This window comes from Gorilla gorilla, chromosome 9, assembly GCF_029281585.2.
Source record: "Gorilla gorilla gorilla isolate KB3781 chromosome 9, NHGRI_mGorGor1-v2.1_pri, whole genome shotgun sequence".
NCBI classification, from domain to species: Eukaryota; Metazoa; Chordata; class Mammalia; order Primates; family Hominidae; genus Gorilla; species Gorilla gorilla.
Window position 1 is genome coordinate 55,312,716 of NC_073233.2, and position 18,843 is coordinate 55,331,558.

The 18,843-nt window shown below is 34.5% G+C and overlaps 1 protein-coding gene and 1 pseudogene across 1 annotated transcript; one reads left to right on the plus strand and one right to left on the minus strand.

The window, feature by feature from the left end:
- Positions 1 to 808: 808 nt before the first annotated feature.
- LOC115936241 (tyrosinase) lies at positions 809 to 12,394 on the minus strand. The gene is made up of 3 exons (XM_063693703.1): positions 12,288 to 12,394; positions 11,603 to 11,808; positions 809 to 1,037 (listed from the first exon to the last, which is right to left on the minus strand). Exons 1-3 carry the CDS (start codon positions 12,392 to 12,394, stop codon positions 814 to 816), a joined length of 537 nt encoding a protein of 178 aa, XP_063549773.1. The 3' UTR covers positions 809 to 813.
- LOC101148608 (chromobox protein homolog 3-like) lies at positions 1,322 to 2,436 on the plus strand (annotated as a pseudogene).
- Positions 12,395 to 18,843: the final 6,449 nt, after the last annotated feature.

Consider the following 18,843-nt stretch of genomic DNA (forward strand, 5'->3'; position numbering starts at 1 on the left):
TAGTAGGATTATCTGAACATTCTAATTTGAAATCTTAATAGGCAAGGAAAATGGAAATGAGTTATTTTACTAGAACTACAGAAAGGCTAATATTCAGATAATTGTTCAAACTTCAAATGTTTGATTGCATTTTAAACTTTCTCTAATAAGATACTTTTTAGAAGGTGAAAAGATGTTAATATAGTTATCATCATTAAAATATTTAATGGACACATCTTGAGACAGGCACTTAGACGCTGGGCCCTTGTTCTCAGTGACCTTAAAAAATATCGTCAGAGCTATGACAGGAGAGAGCTAAAGGTTGTTTTCTATTTGAAGTCCATAATGTATTTTGGAGCAGAAATGTAAAATATGGGGGAATATCATCCTTTCTGAAGAAAATAAAAATGTGTTTCTGAAGCCTAAAGGAGTCAGTTAATGTAGATTTCTCACTGTTTTATTAAAATAAAGAAGGGGCCAATAAAACATATATATATCTTTAAATAATCAGAAGGCAAAAATCAAAATTATTTCAATTTTTTAAAATAAGAGCACTGTAATTCACATACAAGTAACAGTTCCTCATTACCAAATAGCGTCCTTTCCTTAGACATATGGGCTTAGGGGAAAATGTTAAAAGGGCTGAGTGAAAACAGCAAGACAAAGACAGGTGCGTTCTACCTGAGTTGGAAGAAGGCTATACTTTGTATTAGGTTACAATTTTGCAAATGGTCTTTACAGAAAAATACCAGCAGATATTCTCTGGGAACCTGGACACTACTTTGAGTTAGAGTGAGATCAGGCTTTTTGGCCCTACTCTATTGCCTAAGCCTTTTATAAATGGCTCTGATACAAACTGTGGTAATCCTCTTTCTCCATGAGGAGTGGCTGCTTTTCTTCAGGAAGCTGCTTTCTCTTGTGACGACACAGCAAGCTCACAAGCCCTGCCAGCAGGGCAGTGAGGACGGCCCCTACCATGGCCGCCCCAAGGAGCCATGACCAGATCCGACTTGCTTGTTCCAAATAGGACTTAATGTAGTCTTGAAAAGAGTCTGGGTCTGAAATAAAAAGACATCCCATTGTTTTTATTGTTACCACCATTGTTACGATCACCATCATCTTCATCCTTTCGCAGTCCTTTGGCGTAGACGCCTGGGTTTGAAGACCAGCTCTACTACTTATTAGCTGTAAGAGCTTGGGAAAGTTATACCTAATACTCCAAAGCCTCAGTTTCTTCACCAGAAAAATAGGAAAATAACACCCCCCTTGTTTGAACGTTTGAATTTTATAGATAACATCCGTAAGTGATTCAGAGCCTGGTATATAGTGGGTACTCAATTAAATGTTAGCTGTGATTTTTCCATCTTTTTCTGTAAAAGGATGTTGTAACTATTCCGATTATCAATAGAACACTGTTATATCATTAACCATTCACTAATCCAGTCTTTAATTATTTGACAAACATTAATAGTAATGTTGGCAAATGCTCAGTAATCTTAGAAGCCTCCCAAGAACCCCAGGGCATTTGAACAATCTCTGTATTCACAGAGGTCACAGTCTTAAATCTTGAAGCAGATTTTGGCACATGGGCGCCGTCCCTCTGTCCTAAGTCTTCGGGGGTGGGGGGTGCTCTTGGTTACCCAGCCGCAGTGGCATAGGAGTGGGCCCTGTGCCACGGTACCCTGGAGCGCCCGCACTCTGGGCCTTTGTTTCTCCTCGGAGGTGCACTCCCTGCTGGAGGGCAGGGGCCTGGCCTTTATAGGCCTCAGGACCCTGAAAGTAAAGCCTGGAGGGGCGGGGCTTAGGGGAGCCGATATATGTAAGAATAATAGCCCTTCAGGTCTGCCAAAATCAAACAACAACAACCAAAACAAACAAAAAAAACCCCAAAAGCCTTAAATGAAACTACAGGGCAAAAAATAAACATAAATAATTTTAAAAACGGAGGAAAAAAAACAGAATGAAAAGGGTAAAAAAGTCGAAGAGGCAGAGCCTGAAGAATTTGTGGAAAAACTACTGGATCCAATTATAGCAAAAGGGAAGGTGGAGCATTTCCTGACGTGGAAGGGACGTCAGATGTTGACAGTACTTGGGAACCCGCAGAAAATTTAGATTGTCCAGAGTTAATTGAAACATTCCTTAATTCTCAAAAAGCTGGTAAAAAAAAGAAAAAAGTACAAAAAGAAAGTCTTTATCTGACAGTGAATCTAATGACAGCAAATCAAAGAAGAAAAGAGATGCTGCCGACAAACCAAGAGGCTTCACCAGAGATCTTGATCCTGAAAGAATAATTGGTGCCACAGGCAGCAGTGGAGAATGGATGTTTCTCCTGAAATGGGAATATTCACATCAGGCCGACTTGGTGCTGGCAAAAGAGGCAAATATGAAGTGTCTTGAAATTGTAATTTTTTTTACAAAGAGAGACTAAGTTGGCATTGTCCAGATGATGAAGCTTAATTGTTTGCATTGTGATATATATATATATCTGTATATATATATATCTGTATATATATATATATCTGTATATATATATATCTGTATATATATATATCTGTATATATATATCTGTATATATAATCTGTATATATATATATCTGTATATATATCTGTATATATATATCTGTATATATATATCTGTATATATATATCTGTATGTATATATCTGTATATATATCTGTATATATATATATCTGTATATATATATCTGTATATATATATCTGTATATATATATCTGTATATATATATCTGTATATATATCTGTATATATATAGCTGTATATATATCTGTATATATATATCTGTATATATATCTGTATATATATATCTGTATATATATATCTGTATGTATATATATCTGTATATATATATATATGTAAAATCTGGGTCTTGGCTTTTAATTAACTAGTGTGGAAAAATAACTACATTCTAACGAAAATCAGTTTTTATATGTTCATTTTAAAAGTAGTATTGGGAGAGTTGGGTTTTTTTGGTGTGTGTGTTTTTTTTCATCAATACCACTGGTTACTTTGAACAAATAAAAGCTTTCTGTAGCTGCTTCCTTTATCATAAAAGAACATTTGATATCTTGTTATTTTATGCATGTATTCATAAAATGATGTATTATTTCCTCTGCATTAGAGAACAGCACTTCTAAATGTCGGGGAAAATTTCCATAGTCATTACTCAATCAGAACTTGCGTTTAGCCTAAGGACCATTCTGGGTTTTGTGTGTGTGTGTGTGTATGCATAAAATGTGTACTTAAATGGCTTTTTGTGTTGTTTTTAAACATTCACCAAACAAAAATCATGGGTAAGCCCATGTTTTTGAGATGCCATCATTCTGAGCAACCTAAGAAATAAATCACATCAAATTAAATTCAAAATTTTCCTGAAGCCATACATTTCAAATAAAACAGATGATTCTATAATTAGTTGGACAATTTAAATGAATCATTTAATAGCCATATAAGAATCCCTATCTACACCTTTAGCCATATAAATGAACAGTTTGTTTGCAAAATTCCTAAAAGGAATAATTTTATTGCTACCAACAACCTCCCCAACCAGATGAGGGAACTAGACAGATCCCGCTGTGTTTTAACTATCTAAACAAGACATAATTTAATGGACATTTAAGGATTCCTCTGCCAGGCCATTCCTTTACAAAAAGTTGAAATCCGTGTGCTATACTGACTAAAAGGTAATGATTCATGGGATGTCTAAGACTTGGCTTTAGGAACCCAATCAGATGGTTGGAGATTTGGCAGTTTAGAATCTGCTGCCATAAATAGATGAACAACTTTTGTAATGTATTGACTTGCGTATTTTTTCTTTACCTTAACTAATTCCTTACATGTAGACCCAGTCCTTTCAATATTTGATTTGCTGGTTCAGCAGAAACCAGGAAAAACAATAACTTGGTAGTAATCAGAATGTTATCCAATTGTATATTGATTCCTTTATTGTAAATAAAGGTGAATAGTGGTCAATCGTTTTACATTGCTTTAAAAAGCAACAACTGATTTTGACCACATATATTTTAACAATAATTCTGAACAAGGAAAAGTCTTTAGCCTCCTGATTATTTATATTCCTTCAAACCACATAAGAACATGGCATTGGGGAGAAACAACATCCAATATGTTACTGGCTTAGCATTTCCTCTATTATCGTACCCGTCACATTATATTCCAGTTATCTATTACATGAATTTTTTTTTCTATTAAAATGGCTCATTGAAGGCCAATAGTATATTGTCATCATTGATATAATTCTAGAATCTGGTATAGTGTCTGAAACACATATGAGAGAATGAACATGTTTACTGAATGACTGAATGTGTTATGGGACCAGGAAGATATGGTGAAGGAATGTCCCTGAATGGCAGCTGTGGAATGAGAAGGGGAGACATATACAAAAGGATGTCACCCAGGGAAAAAATTTATAAATTACTCATATTTCACTATGTTATGAGGTAGTAGTTACAGTTCCTTTTAAAATTTGTTATAAACAGTGATGGGTGCTTTAAAATGAAAAAAAAAGAGTCTTAATTCCAATAGAAAAGTAATGTAGGAAAACAAATGTAATCATAGCATGCTATTTGGTTGAACTGTAAATAACATTGTAGTAGTAAAAACAATAAAATTCCTAGATGTGGATTTGCCCCCAGATATGATAATACTATACTGAGAAGATGAATGAAAGAACAGGGAAGCTGTAAGAGAGTTAAAATCATTATTTAAATACGAAGAACTCCAAAGATAAACTTGATGAATTAACAGATAGTAATATTTCCCTATTATTTAGAAATGCAGGGCAATATAGCAGAATAAATAGCTAAAAGGGTTACAGTAGCTGATATAGGGGCATGAATCTTTTGTTATAAGACTTGCAGCATTCTTTGGCTTGTAAAATAACATGCATATAATATTTGATAAAACAAAATTAATTAAAAGATATGCTTAAAAACTTATGTGTATGTGGAAAAAAGTATAAGAAAAAGTACAATGGAGACTAAAACAGCACAAGTGATCAATCTAACAATAAGATTACAGGTGATTTTTATTTTTGGTTTATTCTATTAATTTTCCAAAATAAAAAAAAATGTCTTTTTCCTGATACAATTAGAAAGCATGCTACTAAAAGTACCTGATGCAATTAATAGATGATATAACTATATATTTAGGAAATCCATAATCAGATAATGCATAGTAAAAAAAAATACTGCTAGATAAGAATTACATAAATTAAACTTCCCTGTACATCAACAATTAACCTATTGTTTCTATTAAAATGGCTCCTTGAAGGCCAATAGTATGCTTTCATCACTGATTTAATTCTAGAATCTGGTACAGTGTCTGAAACACATATGAGAGAATGAACATGTTTACTGAATGACTGAATGTGTTATTGGACCCAGAAGATATGTTGAAGGAATGTCCCTGAATGGCAGCTGTGGAAATGGGAAGTAAAGATTTGTTTTAATGAAAAACAAATCTCATTCTCACAATCAACTACACATTTAAGGCACGTAGCAGTTAAGGAGAGATGTTTAAATTTTATGTAACTATAACTATAGAATCTATTTAGGAGACTATAAGATTTGAGTAAATGAGGAAGTCTGTACTGAGTATCTGTTCAGCAAGAGCAAATGGATTCTTTCTAACAAAACAATTCCTTTGTAGAAGATGCTCTCTATAATGTATATAGAAGATATGTATGTAGAACATACACAGAAGATACTGTAAATTTACTTTTTGACATAGCATAAAGAAGAGAGTGCATCCTGGGCTTACCTCGCAGCAAGTCATGCCTATGTGACTCAAGTCAAGAGCAAAAATATATGTATAACTTCGGGGGAAGTTCCCTTAAAAAGAAAAAAGTATATCTTTGACCATTTACCTTTTCCTTTCTGGCTAGCTAGAATACAGACAGGCTGTTGGTGAGCCATCATGGACTATATAATCCAGGGTAAACCCTAGACCTTGAAAGTTACTGTTTTTAATATATATTAAAATTATTTTGAAAATGGGACTACAATACTTAGCTTAAATTGCTGTTAGTGGCTTCAATACATAGTACATTTAAAATGTCCAAAAAAAGGCAGGATACATAGAGGCTACATAATAAATATTTTCTTTTTTGTTAAAGGCTCAGCTGAAGTGTTTTCACAGCTTTTAAATACTATTTCTATGTCGGTCCTGTTCTCCAGCTTCTCTTACTATTGCTCCACTTCAATTCATTCCAAGTGGTCTCAATTTTTACTGTCACCAAGGGACTGTCCTTGAGACATTTTTATTTCTCAACATTCTTAAAATTCAGACTTTCTTTCTAAGCCATCTGTGTTTGAGCCCCAATAGTGCACCTTTTTGTTCTGTTCCAATGTCGTAATTTTTTGATCATCTTTCCCTCTGTGAAGTCCTATTTTTCTTGTCATCCATTCTTTTCAGAATAATTATGTAGATTTTTGTTTTATGCTCTATCATTTCCAAAGTGCATTAACATGCCCATTTATTCACAAAACAAACATATAAAGTAGTTAGGGGCCATTACTCTAATGAATTAGGAGTCTGCCTGGAGTGATTAAACTAGACAATGTATGTACAGCCCTTGGTACAGTGTCTACCATATAGAAAACAATTTACAACTGCTGTTGATTCTTATCATGATAGAATGATAGTTTCATCAATATTTCAACTAAATCAGCTTACAATATGAGTTTTTCTTTCCAAACTTGCTTCAGCTGCTGACTCAGCTCCATTCTCTTCTGGATTCTCAAACTAGTTTCTTTGCTGCCTTGTGACATTTGGCAGAAATGTCCATTTATTATAATTATATCTATTTATATGTGTCTTATTTTTCAAGCTTGTCACAAACTCTCAAGAGCAAGTATTATGTCTTACTTGTTTTATCTTTCTTCAATTCATTTATTAAAATACCACATATTCATTGAGATACACTACCTGTCAGCAGGGAGTTGGGGGGCACTCTGTCTCATTTACCTTTTCACCCTCAGCACCTGGCAGGTAAACAAATCATTTCGAGAGTAATGTTGTTCTGATGAAGATACAAAGGGATCATGGAGAAAAGACTTCCTACATCTCTGTGAAGTCAGGGAAGGCACCCCAGAAGACTGTCCCACTGAGTAAAAGAATGAATTAGACTCTGAGCATATAATGTTGATGGCAATCCATCCTAGGCAGAAAGGAACAGCATGCACACAGGTATACACAGCCAAACAGAGCTATTGAACAAATTCATGAATGATAGAAGTGTCATCAAATTCCATTGGCAGAATGGGGCACTGCAGTTACTCTGAACAGTGTTTCCCCTTCTCATTTTTGAAACCAAATTTCCAGGTCTTTTGTAATGTATGGGAAGAAGGAAGCTCTCAACAGAGTTTTTCTGCTATGTAGAAAGTAAGATTACATTTATCAACAACATTGAGGACACAATCCTTCTTTGCCAAAGATTTTTGGCCTCCCCTTGTAAATTAGTTATACATATGAGAAAATCACCTGCTACTCAATTTTCTAAAGAATCACTAAATTCAATTATAAGAGAAAAAGTTTGATAAATGGCAGACATCAGCTGCCTTTTTACAGAAACCACTTAAGTAATTATAAACATGAGTACCTGGTTGATGAATAATAATCCCCTTGAACAAAATTATATCAATAAATTTTAAATAAATTTTTAGTAAGCTTAAAATTTAGCTATGAATAAAGATAAATTTTAAACTCCTTGAAAGTACAACAGAAGCAACAATATGGAAAAATTCATAAAACAGAAAATAGGCAATTGGTGTTACTTAGTTTAGCTGTTTTGTTTTGCTTTGTTTTTAGAGATGAGTCTTGCTGTGTTGCCCAAACTGTCCTCACACTCCTAGGCTTAAAAGAACCTTCTGCCTCAGCCTCCTAAGTATCTGCTGTTGCTTATTTTAAAGTCAAACTTCTCTAAAATTAACTTTGTAAATTGAAAGCTGTGTGAAAATTACTCTAAAGCATTTCAAATAAATTGTTTCTTTAAATTTAATTGGAAGTAAATACCTTCAAGCCTCTAATATGACTCATTAAGCCTCTTCTCCCCTGGCTCATCCAGGAAATTTTGTTGCTTTTGTAGTAAAAAGTATCCATTTGGACATTAGGGAAGGAACAAAGAGGTGGAGCATATGTGTAGAAGACAATAGAGGGGTTAAAGGGAACTCTCTTCTCTGTGCAGTGATGGAGTGATGAAGTTTCGGATTCAATATTTGACACTTACTAGCTTTGTAGTTTAAAATTAATCACTTTATCTTTCTGAGTCTCAATTTACTTACCTGTAAAACAGAATAAAAATCACCCTTCCATGGGTTTTAAAAATTAGCCGACTCAATAATTTATATGCTGATGTCTCTCACATTCAGATCTGAGGGCCAGACACCGCTTTTGAGTTTCAGGCCTGTGTATCCAACCTCCCAAGAGAAATTTACCTCGCCAAACCATATAACTTCATTTCACTGTATAACAAAACCATAAGCTTTCCTCCATGTCTTTCTTTGCTCCTCTTGTTATTATATGAATGAATTATACTACCATTCATCAGTTTCACAGGCCAGAAAGCGTAAAGCCATTCCTAATCTCCTTCATCTGGTATATAAATAATTTTCCAAGTTCTGTAAATTTTGCCTTCAAAATAATATCAAATTAATCATGCTTTCTATCTCCCTTCCTGCCACCACCACTGCAACTTAAACTTCCTTTATCTCTTCCTCAGACTCTTATAATAGCATTTTCACTGCCTTTCTGCATGTGCTTTCCAACTACTAAAATTTTTCTGCATACTGAAGCTGCAATAATCTTTTGAAAATTCAAATTTGATTATAACCTGCTTAAAATTTATCAGTGGCTAGCATTATTCTAACAATATGGCCCAAATTCATAACCATGTCCTCCTTTTCAACTAGTTAATTCTACCTGTCATATTGATGTCATCTGAAATATCACTTCATTGACCCCTGGATTTAGACATATCTCTACATAAATGAGTTTTTAAGCAAACAGTTAAGATCTTTCTCTTCCATTGTAAACTTTGTGAAGATAGAGACTATGTTGTTTACCATTGTATCCATAGTATCTAAGGCAATGTCTTATTCAAAGTACTTATTGAATAAATGTGTGTGTAAAGAATAAACGAATCAGTACAGACACATAAAAAAAAACACCTGGCGTGATAGAATACTTATAGTGTTTTAAAATATATATCCAAAAGTGACCTGAGTATTAAGAGGTGTGGCATTTTTCTAGAAAACTTGATTTCTATTAGTTAAGAAAAATGACACTTCATGATAAATATCACTTGCACTCAAATTGATTTATTGATTTCAGTCCATACCAGATACAATGTGATGCTTAGAATAGAGAAGCTTGCAAGATAAATTCTGATCTTGGGGATTTGGGGAAGAATAAAACCCAGGACAGATTCATACATAGAAAGAAATGCTATGTAACTATGAGAAAGGCGTGAGTAAACATCACTATAAGTATAAAATGATTTTTATATCTGAGAGTTTGACAAATGGAGAAGTAGAGTCAGAATTCAGGCAGAAACAATAGCATATTTAAAAGCATGAACCCATGAAAGTCTAGCGTGTTTTGGAAATGGAAACAGAGACTAAATCATAGAATCCTCAATGGAACATCTTTGAAAAATAGTTACCAATAAGCTCCCTTTTTTATGTACTGTGGTTTTCATAGAAGAAAGAGAAGACATGTTACTTGAGACTTACAGGAAGCCTCTCCTCTTACCACACCTCCACCCTTTGCAAATTTCTCTGTTCTTAGTGATCTTAAGATTTTCCAAAAACTGATCTCCTTTGTCAGCTGTGTTAGCATTTTGTCCATTGGCTACAGTCTTCCAATAAAGCAGAAAAGTTCAATTAAACCCATATCTTTTCAATTAATCATCCCTCAAAGGGCAGAACAAGGTTGATAACTTATAGGCTCTCCTGTTAGCCCTAAATTGTGTATGTACTATACCATATACTAGGTAAGTGGCCTGGGAAAATCAATTTATACTCTTTATGACTCTGTTTCCTCGTCTATGAAAAAGAAAAGAAATAATGATACCTATTTCATAGAGTAATTATGAAGATTTAAGGAAGTAATGCATAGGGCACATTGAGAAGAGTTCCTGGCTAATAAAAAAATACTTAGTATGTGTTAACTGTTATAAACTGGGTCAACTTATTTTCTTCATGTCCTTTTCCACTGTTCATACTACTCAAATAGAATAATTCAGCATTTCATAAATATGCTGTACATTTTCCACCTCTTCTGTTCTTGCTATTCTCTTTGCTTAGCATATCCCCTGCCCTTTTCTATCTGCCACCTGCTTACTCATTCTCAAGGCCTCGTTTTCTCTTTTTAGGTTGAATCCTTCAAAAGTCATGGCTTTCTCTTCAGCACTGCTGTGGGATTTTCTTTATGACTCTTTTACTGCACATAACACAGCCTGATGTTTTTTACTTCCTTGCACAATTGTCTTACTTCCACACTGGAGCTTCTTCAGGTATGAAACTATGCCAGTCATGTATCACTGGATTCGAGCACAAGAGTGAAAGGGTTGAGTTTCATTCGTTTATTTATTTATTTATGTATTTATGTGTCATTATCAATGAATACACTGAAACATCAATGCTTGTTAAATACCTCCTACCCACAAGCCACACTGTTTTTGATAATTAACCCTCATGTATTAGGTCAATTACAGTGTGGTGAGATGAAGAGGACCTCCTAGAATTGAAATCTTGCTTCTCCACATTACTGGTGTTTGATTTTGAGAAAGTCACTTAAATTCTCTGGGTATCAGTGTCCTCACCTTTATCTTGGAAGAATAAAGCTTACCTCCTATATGGTTTATTAATAATACATGTAAAGAATATGCATGTAGTGGACTTTCAGGTAGAAGGAAACACTACTATCTGTTCCTCATTTTGTCAAGAAGATACTGACATGGTTCTATGCAGGAAGATTGTTTAGAGCCCAAATCTAATTCTAATCCTGGGGTTTTATATTGCTATCTTCATCATAGAGCAATAAACATTATAATAGCTATTATTATTAACTACACTTAAGTTCAAGATTTCTATAAATTTTCTTGGTAACCCTAGCAAGAAACTTCCAAAAATGATTCCAAAACTGCTGGATGTTTACCCTGTGTTACACTGTACTAGGTTCATTAATGTATCATTCTCAATAATTCTTTAAGGTGTTCTGATCCCAGGATTTCAGGTGAATAAACTGAGATTCAGGGATGCAGAGGAAATTTCCCCAGGTCACATTACAGTCAGTTGATAGAGTCATGTCTCAAAACCTTTTTTTTTTCTTCTTCTTCTGATTCGACTGCTCTTCCCATGGTTGCCATGTACAAAATGGCCGATGTTAAGCAAAATGACTATGACTTTAAAGATCTTCAGAATTTGATTCCTGTGATAATGAATTAGTAATAAATTAAGGATTATAAGGCACTTTCAGGATTTAAAGGGTTCAGGAATAACATTGTCGAAGCATAAAGTTTTGTGTTATCTCTAAATAAATTGGTAACACTAGATTCAGCAATTCCTCTGAAAGAAAGTAAACTTTACCTGAATCTTGTAGATAGCTATAGTCATAGCCCAGATCTTTGGATGAAATAAAGAAATCACTGTTTCTGTACAGTGGTATAAAAGGAACCATGTAGGATTCCCGGTTATGTCCAATGGGTGCATTGGCTTCCGGATAAACTTCTTGAAGAGGACGGTGCCTTCGGAGCCACTGCTCAAAAATACTGCAGAGGAAAGGGTTATTCAGACTAAGAAACATATTGTGTATAAAAGAAACATTTGAAAATTTTTTAAATAAAATAAGTCATATATTAAAATCTGTAGACATGGAAAGATGTTGAATATATTCTTTATACTTCAAAAATATTTCATAAAGTATCAGTTTATTCTTTCAGGCCTTGAAGTTCACTCATTTAAAATAAATATTGAGGCAAGCTTTGAAAAAATAATTCTTAGCAGGTGAATAAAACTTACACATTGCGTTTTGAACCTTCAGAATGCTGCAAAATAAAGGTAACTGTTGGTTGAGTGACAATTGAGTCATAGTTGTAAATTAAATGTATTCCCAAAGAAAGACCAGAGAAAGAACATATAAAACTAAATTGGAAACAGTGCTGGAATTTGGTCATTTTTTTGGTTCTGGTGGGAGGCTTTCAATGATTTAAACATTCATGTTGTGATAGGTGAAGTGTGGGCTTAATGAGTCTTGATGGGAGACAGAGCTTACCTCCAATGACAATGGTTTAGATACTTAAACTTTTGTTTCTCGGCTTTTTCTAAAGTTAGAGTATGACCATATGATAAATATTCTGCCAATCTGACATACTCATTCATGACTTCGAAACAGGAGATAGTGACACAAAGAAGCAGGGACAATCAGAAACCATCCTAGAAATGGGCAGTGGCAGTTGATATAACAATATTCAGTTTTCAGGGGCAGCAAAGCCAGATGTACCAGCAAAGGAATCCATTGCCCAGCAAGTGCCCTGTGTTCTATAGCATGGTTTTGGCAGCTGTCTTAGCTGATGCCCTTCTTGCTTATTCTCACCTGTTTCTGAACCTGCTGCTCCATGATTTTGTGAGCTACTCAATAGCCTCTCAGCAAATTCTTTTCCTACTTAAATCAGGCAGAGTTAGTTTCTGTTTCATGCAACTAAAAACTTTGACTGGAACAAAAACTAAAAAATTAAAGGATTGAAAAAAGTCCAGTAAGAATGGAGTAGAAACTCAAGTTGTAGGGTAGTTTATAGTGAGCCATTAACAATATGACAAAGAGAATGGCTTTGCATTATCGAGTCATATGACATAGAAGAAAGAACACAAGAGCTGGAGTTGGGGAACTCTTCTTGAAGCCTAGCTCTGTGTTTTCATCTGGCTGTATAACTCTAAGAAAATCACTGAACTTGGAGACTTAGCCTCCTCATCCTTAAATAAGAGTAATAATATCTGTCCTAACTGTTTCCAATATGATAGTTTTTGTGAAAGTACTAAATAAGTAAGCTATCCTTACTTAGCTGTACATTTTAAGCTAGCAGGTCAAAGGTTGGTACATGGTAGAAAAGGTGGTATTGAAAAAGAAGTGATAAGGCTTCAAACAAAATGAATACAATTTTAGAAAACCATTTTCAACATTTTGAAGCACAATAACGAAGAGAACAAGGAAGCCAAGTGGAAGAAATGGTGATGATTTTTTCCATGACAGAAAACAATTTTGTTTATTAGAGGATCTGAACTTGAAACACTACTTGTGGTCAAAGTTGGTTTTCAGTTGTGAATTTAGTGAGGAATTGGCAGTCCACTGATAAACACTAAAAATCTGGTCCATGCATACCAAATGCTTTCTAAATTAGTTCAATTATTAAATGAATATTTACTGAGTATCTACTGTAGGTCAACTTACACAAAGAACTGTGTAAAAATATGAGTTCTATAGGTTGCGACAGGGAAGATTTGTAAAATTGTATCTGTTTGATCTTCTTTATTCTACAAAATGGGAATTATATTTATATCATGAAGGTAATGTAAGAATTAATTAAAATAACACAAAATACACAGTTAAGTGCTTGCCAAATAGTACATAAAAGCTATTATCTTTCTCACAGCTCCTCTCTTCTCTTCTTCCCCCTCCTAAGTATTATGACTATACTGGAAAAACTTTAAAATTGATGAGACACAACATATGCTGTTTTAGAAATGCCAAAGCCTTGCATATGTGAGCAGTGCCTTTAGTGATGGTTATTATTCTGATAGGCAAAAATGAGAAATTAGAAGATTTAAGAAGATTAGTTTTTCTGTGCTTCAGTTTCCTCAACAGAAGAAATTAGAAACTGGCTTGACAATAAACCCCAAATTTTATTAAAGTCCTATGATTTTATAAACTAGTCCTTTTGTTTTAACTTTTATGGTTTTCTTCTCTTTACAAAAGCAGTACTTGTTTGTTATGTAAAATAGAGAAAATACAAACAAAAAGGAGAAAAGAAAAAATCACTTGTAATTGCTCTATGCTTTTGTTATATCTAGTTTTTAAAATATGCATCCACAACACTCTACATGTATTTTACCAAGAAAGGAAATCACATTTTAGATAATTTTTAGTAGACATTTTATTTGTACTAAACCATGGGTTTTCAATTGGTAAATTAATTTTTTTAAATGAGAAGGAGGCTGTCTGATAATCCCTCCACCACCCCTGTCAAATTTTGACTGATTTTGGAACAGCCTGATATACAATGAGCCACTAAATAAGGGCTTGAGGCAAAAATTGTACCTTTTGTCAATTGAGAAAAATTACTTCTATAGTTCAATTTATAAATAATCTTGTTTCTGCCATGAAATAAAAATTCTTTACCTAAGTAGGACAAGGACATCAATTCTCAGCACCAAAAGATTTAATGGATGAAACCATTAATGTGCTCACCCACGTCATCAACATTTTCAAATGAAGGTATTAATCTTGATTAAGTTCTTCACCAGTTATTCTCAACTTCAGTTAATTTCACCAAACCATGACTAGAATAGCTCACATGGGAATATTAATGTTTAACTTAGATAATTACATTGACATTTGGGGAGGAGGGGGTAGTCATATTTTTAGCAAAACTTAATTTGAACTGAATCTAGATAGTTTTTCTGAAAATCTGAGTAACAGTGAAATTCACCACAGAAAAATTAGAAAAATGTAAAGATGACCACAGATGGAAATATGGAAAGATGTGTTTTATAAATAAAAGCTGACATGAGACCTCTGATTTCAGGTCAGACATGTAAAGACTCTGGTCACTCTTATCCTTAAAATAAGAAAATAATAGACAAATTCATAATCAACAAATTTTCTTGGACCCATGAGAGAACTGAAGTTGCTGGGCAAACTGCCATCCTCAAAAGTGGAGAGATGGGTTCATCCAGAGGAACATAGCTGAGATCTGCTTACCAGGGGCAGGAGCAGCTGGATTCCTAAAGTGGTAGGAACACTGAAACACTTCGATGGATGGCTGGAGATTGAGTCTAGACTAGTGATGATAGTGGGAAATTCCCGGGTGCTGCTGTCTTAGGGGAACTTCCACATGTTTGGGGCTTTACCTCCAGGAACTCCACCAGGTTTTTATGGTGAAGACTTCAGAAAGATACTCTCCTTACTCTGTTACAGGGAGGAGGAGAGTGACCATTGTGAAATATGCCCAGGACATTCTCCATATCAAAGCCCTATGATCCAGGGGAAATTGTTAGAGCCTTATCCCAGTTTCAGGAAGAGAATTCCTTTCAGTCCAGCCTCTTTCAGTCTTCCTGTCTCACCTAAGGGGAAGTAAATATAAGCCACAGGGGTCAGAGTTTCAAGGAAATAAATAGAAATACTGCAACCAGGGAAGCATATAGAGGGGCAGAGGCAAAAGAAGAAAAAGCTGTATTGTGAAGCCCCAATGCACTGGCCTACTAAAGGACTAAGATTTAATTAAAATATTTTGAACACTCCCCTCTCTCATACTTTACCAGCATCCAACAAAGCTCCAGTATAACAACAGAGGATTACAGCTAAAAGATCTGAAATACATAAACTATCTCTGAGGAAAAGTATATAGGAGAACCCAAAACCAAGAATAGAGACAAAAACAAATACATTAGAGAAACTTGAGGCCTCTGATCTCAAAACTGTAACAACTAAGACAAACATTTAAACATTGTGCAACTCCTTGCCAGAGTAACATAAATTTGTACACTAAAAGCCCATTTACCTCAGTTTATCTTACCTGATAAAACATATGGTTTTTAATAAAAAATTACAAGGCATGGCAACAGAGAAGAAAAAAAATCTGAAGAGATAAAGCAATCATTAGAATCATTTATATCATATTAGATATGATATAAATTTTGGAACTATGAGACATGGAATCTGAAATAATTGTGAATAATATCAATTTTAAAAACCTATACATAATATAAAATTAATATATTAGAATAACATTTCTAATAGAAAAGTAAATAATATGCAAAAAATCATGAATAATGTAAGCAGAAAGATGGAAACCCTAAGAAAAAATTGGAAGAAAGTCTAGAAATCAAAAACACTCCAGCAGTGTTGTATATATCACTAACATTGATATGGTCAAGAAAAGAATCAGTGAGCTTGAGGGTAGGTTAGTAGAAACTTCCCAAACTGAAATGCAAAGAGAAAGAATAAAAAATAATTAAGAATTATGGCATAATTTCCAAAAAATGTAACATATGCATAATTGGAATGCCAGACGAAGGAAAAGTAGGCAGAACAGAAGAAATATTCTCCAATAAAGGGAACTGGGGCTCCTCGAAGAAACGGCAGGCTCTAGGGCTGGGGTAAGAAATATACAAGATGAATGTTGAGCATCTTTCAGTGCCATAAAGTAAGGATATGTTCAAAGAAACGACAACCACCCACAATGTTAGAGATATGTCAAAGGGACAGAGTAGTCAACTGAAATCACTCCTGAAGGCTAAAGCTGGAAGACTTTGAGCCACAAAATAAAGTCGTATAAAATAAATATAGAGGAGTCTGTACAGATATAATCTATAAATATATAAATTAATAAATGGAGAGAAATACATAAATCTGTCATGTAAAAGAATTCAAATAAGTATGTAGATACTCTGTCTTGAAGGTACTATATATAACTCCCCACTGACTAAGTATGGGATGCACACAGTGACTTCTTTTCAAAGAGTACAGTATCAAAACATGGTGAAATCATTTAACAGTTTGAGAAACTTGACCAACACTACCTCTGCCAGGTGATCAAGGTTAACATTCACAATGGTAAGTTATGTTAATAGCATGGCCCTTTTGGGGTGATAAAGGTGTAATTGCTCTCTACCCATCATAAGGGTCATGGCCAACACTCCTATAACAAAAGACAGATTAACAAGAGAAAAGAATAATAAATTATTTAATCAAAGTTTTATATGACATGGGAGACTTCAGAAAAGAGAGCCAAAGACCCAGGGAAAATTATCTATTTTTACGCTTAAATCTTATGCTTGTGGCCAGTGTTGCAGAAATTTGGGCAAAAGAGTATGATCTCATGGTAATAGACTGAGAGAAATAACCCAGTAAGCCCTGTCTGTTTGTATTCTTCTTGACCTCTCTGTGCAGCAGTCCCTCCTCCTACATATAGGGCAGGACCTTAGCAATGAATGTTTTATGGCCTACTATCAAACAACGTAGGTCAGAGTATTTCTTTATGGCCAGCTGCTACACAGAAAGGTGGGAGAAGATGATAGTAATAGTTTTAGGGTTTATGGCTTGTTTTGGAGAAGAAGGGTTCTAGTTTTTATGATCTTGGGGAAGAGGGAGTTTAGTTTCTATGGTTTATTTCACAGGAGAAAGAGGGGCCAGAGACTTTGCTTCTGAGGAATTCCAATCTCCTTTACTTCAAAATACTCAGCATCCCAAGGCACCATACTTTGGGATACATTTTTGGGTCCCTATACACATTTGATATAATGTGAAGAGATTGGTGCTTTACCTCTATGGTTATCCATCCCAAAACACATATCCCAGTTTAATCATGAGAAAAAAATCAGATAAATATCAACTGTGGGACATTTTACAAAATACGTGAGCAGTACTCCTCAAAGTTGTGAAGGTCATCAAAAGACAAGGAAAGTCTTAAAAACTATAATAGGCAAGAGGAACCTAAGGAGACAGGATAATTAAATGTAATGTAGTATCTTGGGTAGGATCCTGAAGCAGAAGAAGATATTAGGTAACTACTAAGTAATCTAAATAAAGTATTGACTGTGGTTGATAATAATTGTATCAACATGGCTCGTTAATGTTGACCAATGTTCCATACCAAGGGAAGATGTTAATAATAGGGGAATTGGGTATAGAAAATGTTGGAACTCTCCATTTTATCTTTGCAACATTTTTACAAATAAAATAGTTATAAAATAAATATTTATTTAAAAAAAGAACAAACAAGGAAGCTTAAGATAGTTGGTTATTTGGGAACTGATTTGTTGTAACATATCTACCACCACGATGACCACACACACAAAAAAGTTACATACACATATATAGTAGAAGACCTTTTTATTCATGTATTCATTCATATATTTCAAAATAAATGAATATATTTTAAACATCTATAATAAACTGGCTCTGTGCCCAGCATTGGTGAAGTTTTCTGCCCTGTAGTATTTGGAGTCTAGTGGTGGAGATAGACACTAACTAGCAATTTCAGAAATCAACCTATAGTTATGGACTGGCAAATATGGAAGCATGTAATATGGTAACAGGATTTAATGGGGAAGCCTCATCCTGTCTGTGGCCTGAGGAAAGTCTTTGATGGTGCATTCTTCAAGAGTTGAAGAATGACTGTTTAGATAAATGGTAGAAGAATATTTATGAAGGATAGAATGGAATTTGGAAAGAATCTTTGATCGGAAGTATGCGACAAATTCAAGGAACTAAAAATTGACCAATATGTCTATAGGGATCAAGGAGCAAATAGCTCCAGATGAGTCTAGGAAGGTGAACTGAGGCCAAATCATGAAGGGTAGCAGAGGCCATGTTAGGGAGATTTGTGTTTTTTTCCTAAGAGTGGTAGAAAGTCACTGTTTGTATCTTGAATGGTGAATGATAACATGAACAGATTATCATTTGTAAAACACCACACAGATTTCATTGTAGAGAAGGGACTGAGGAAGAATAGGAGTTGGTGGATATGCAGGCATCAAGGGGGATAAAGAAATCAGTGAGAAAATTTATGTCCAGGAGAAAAGATGATGTCCGGAAATCCAAGCAGTTCAAC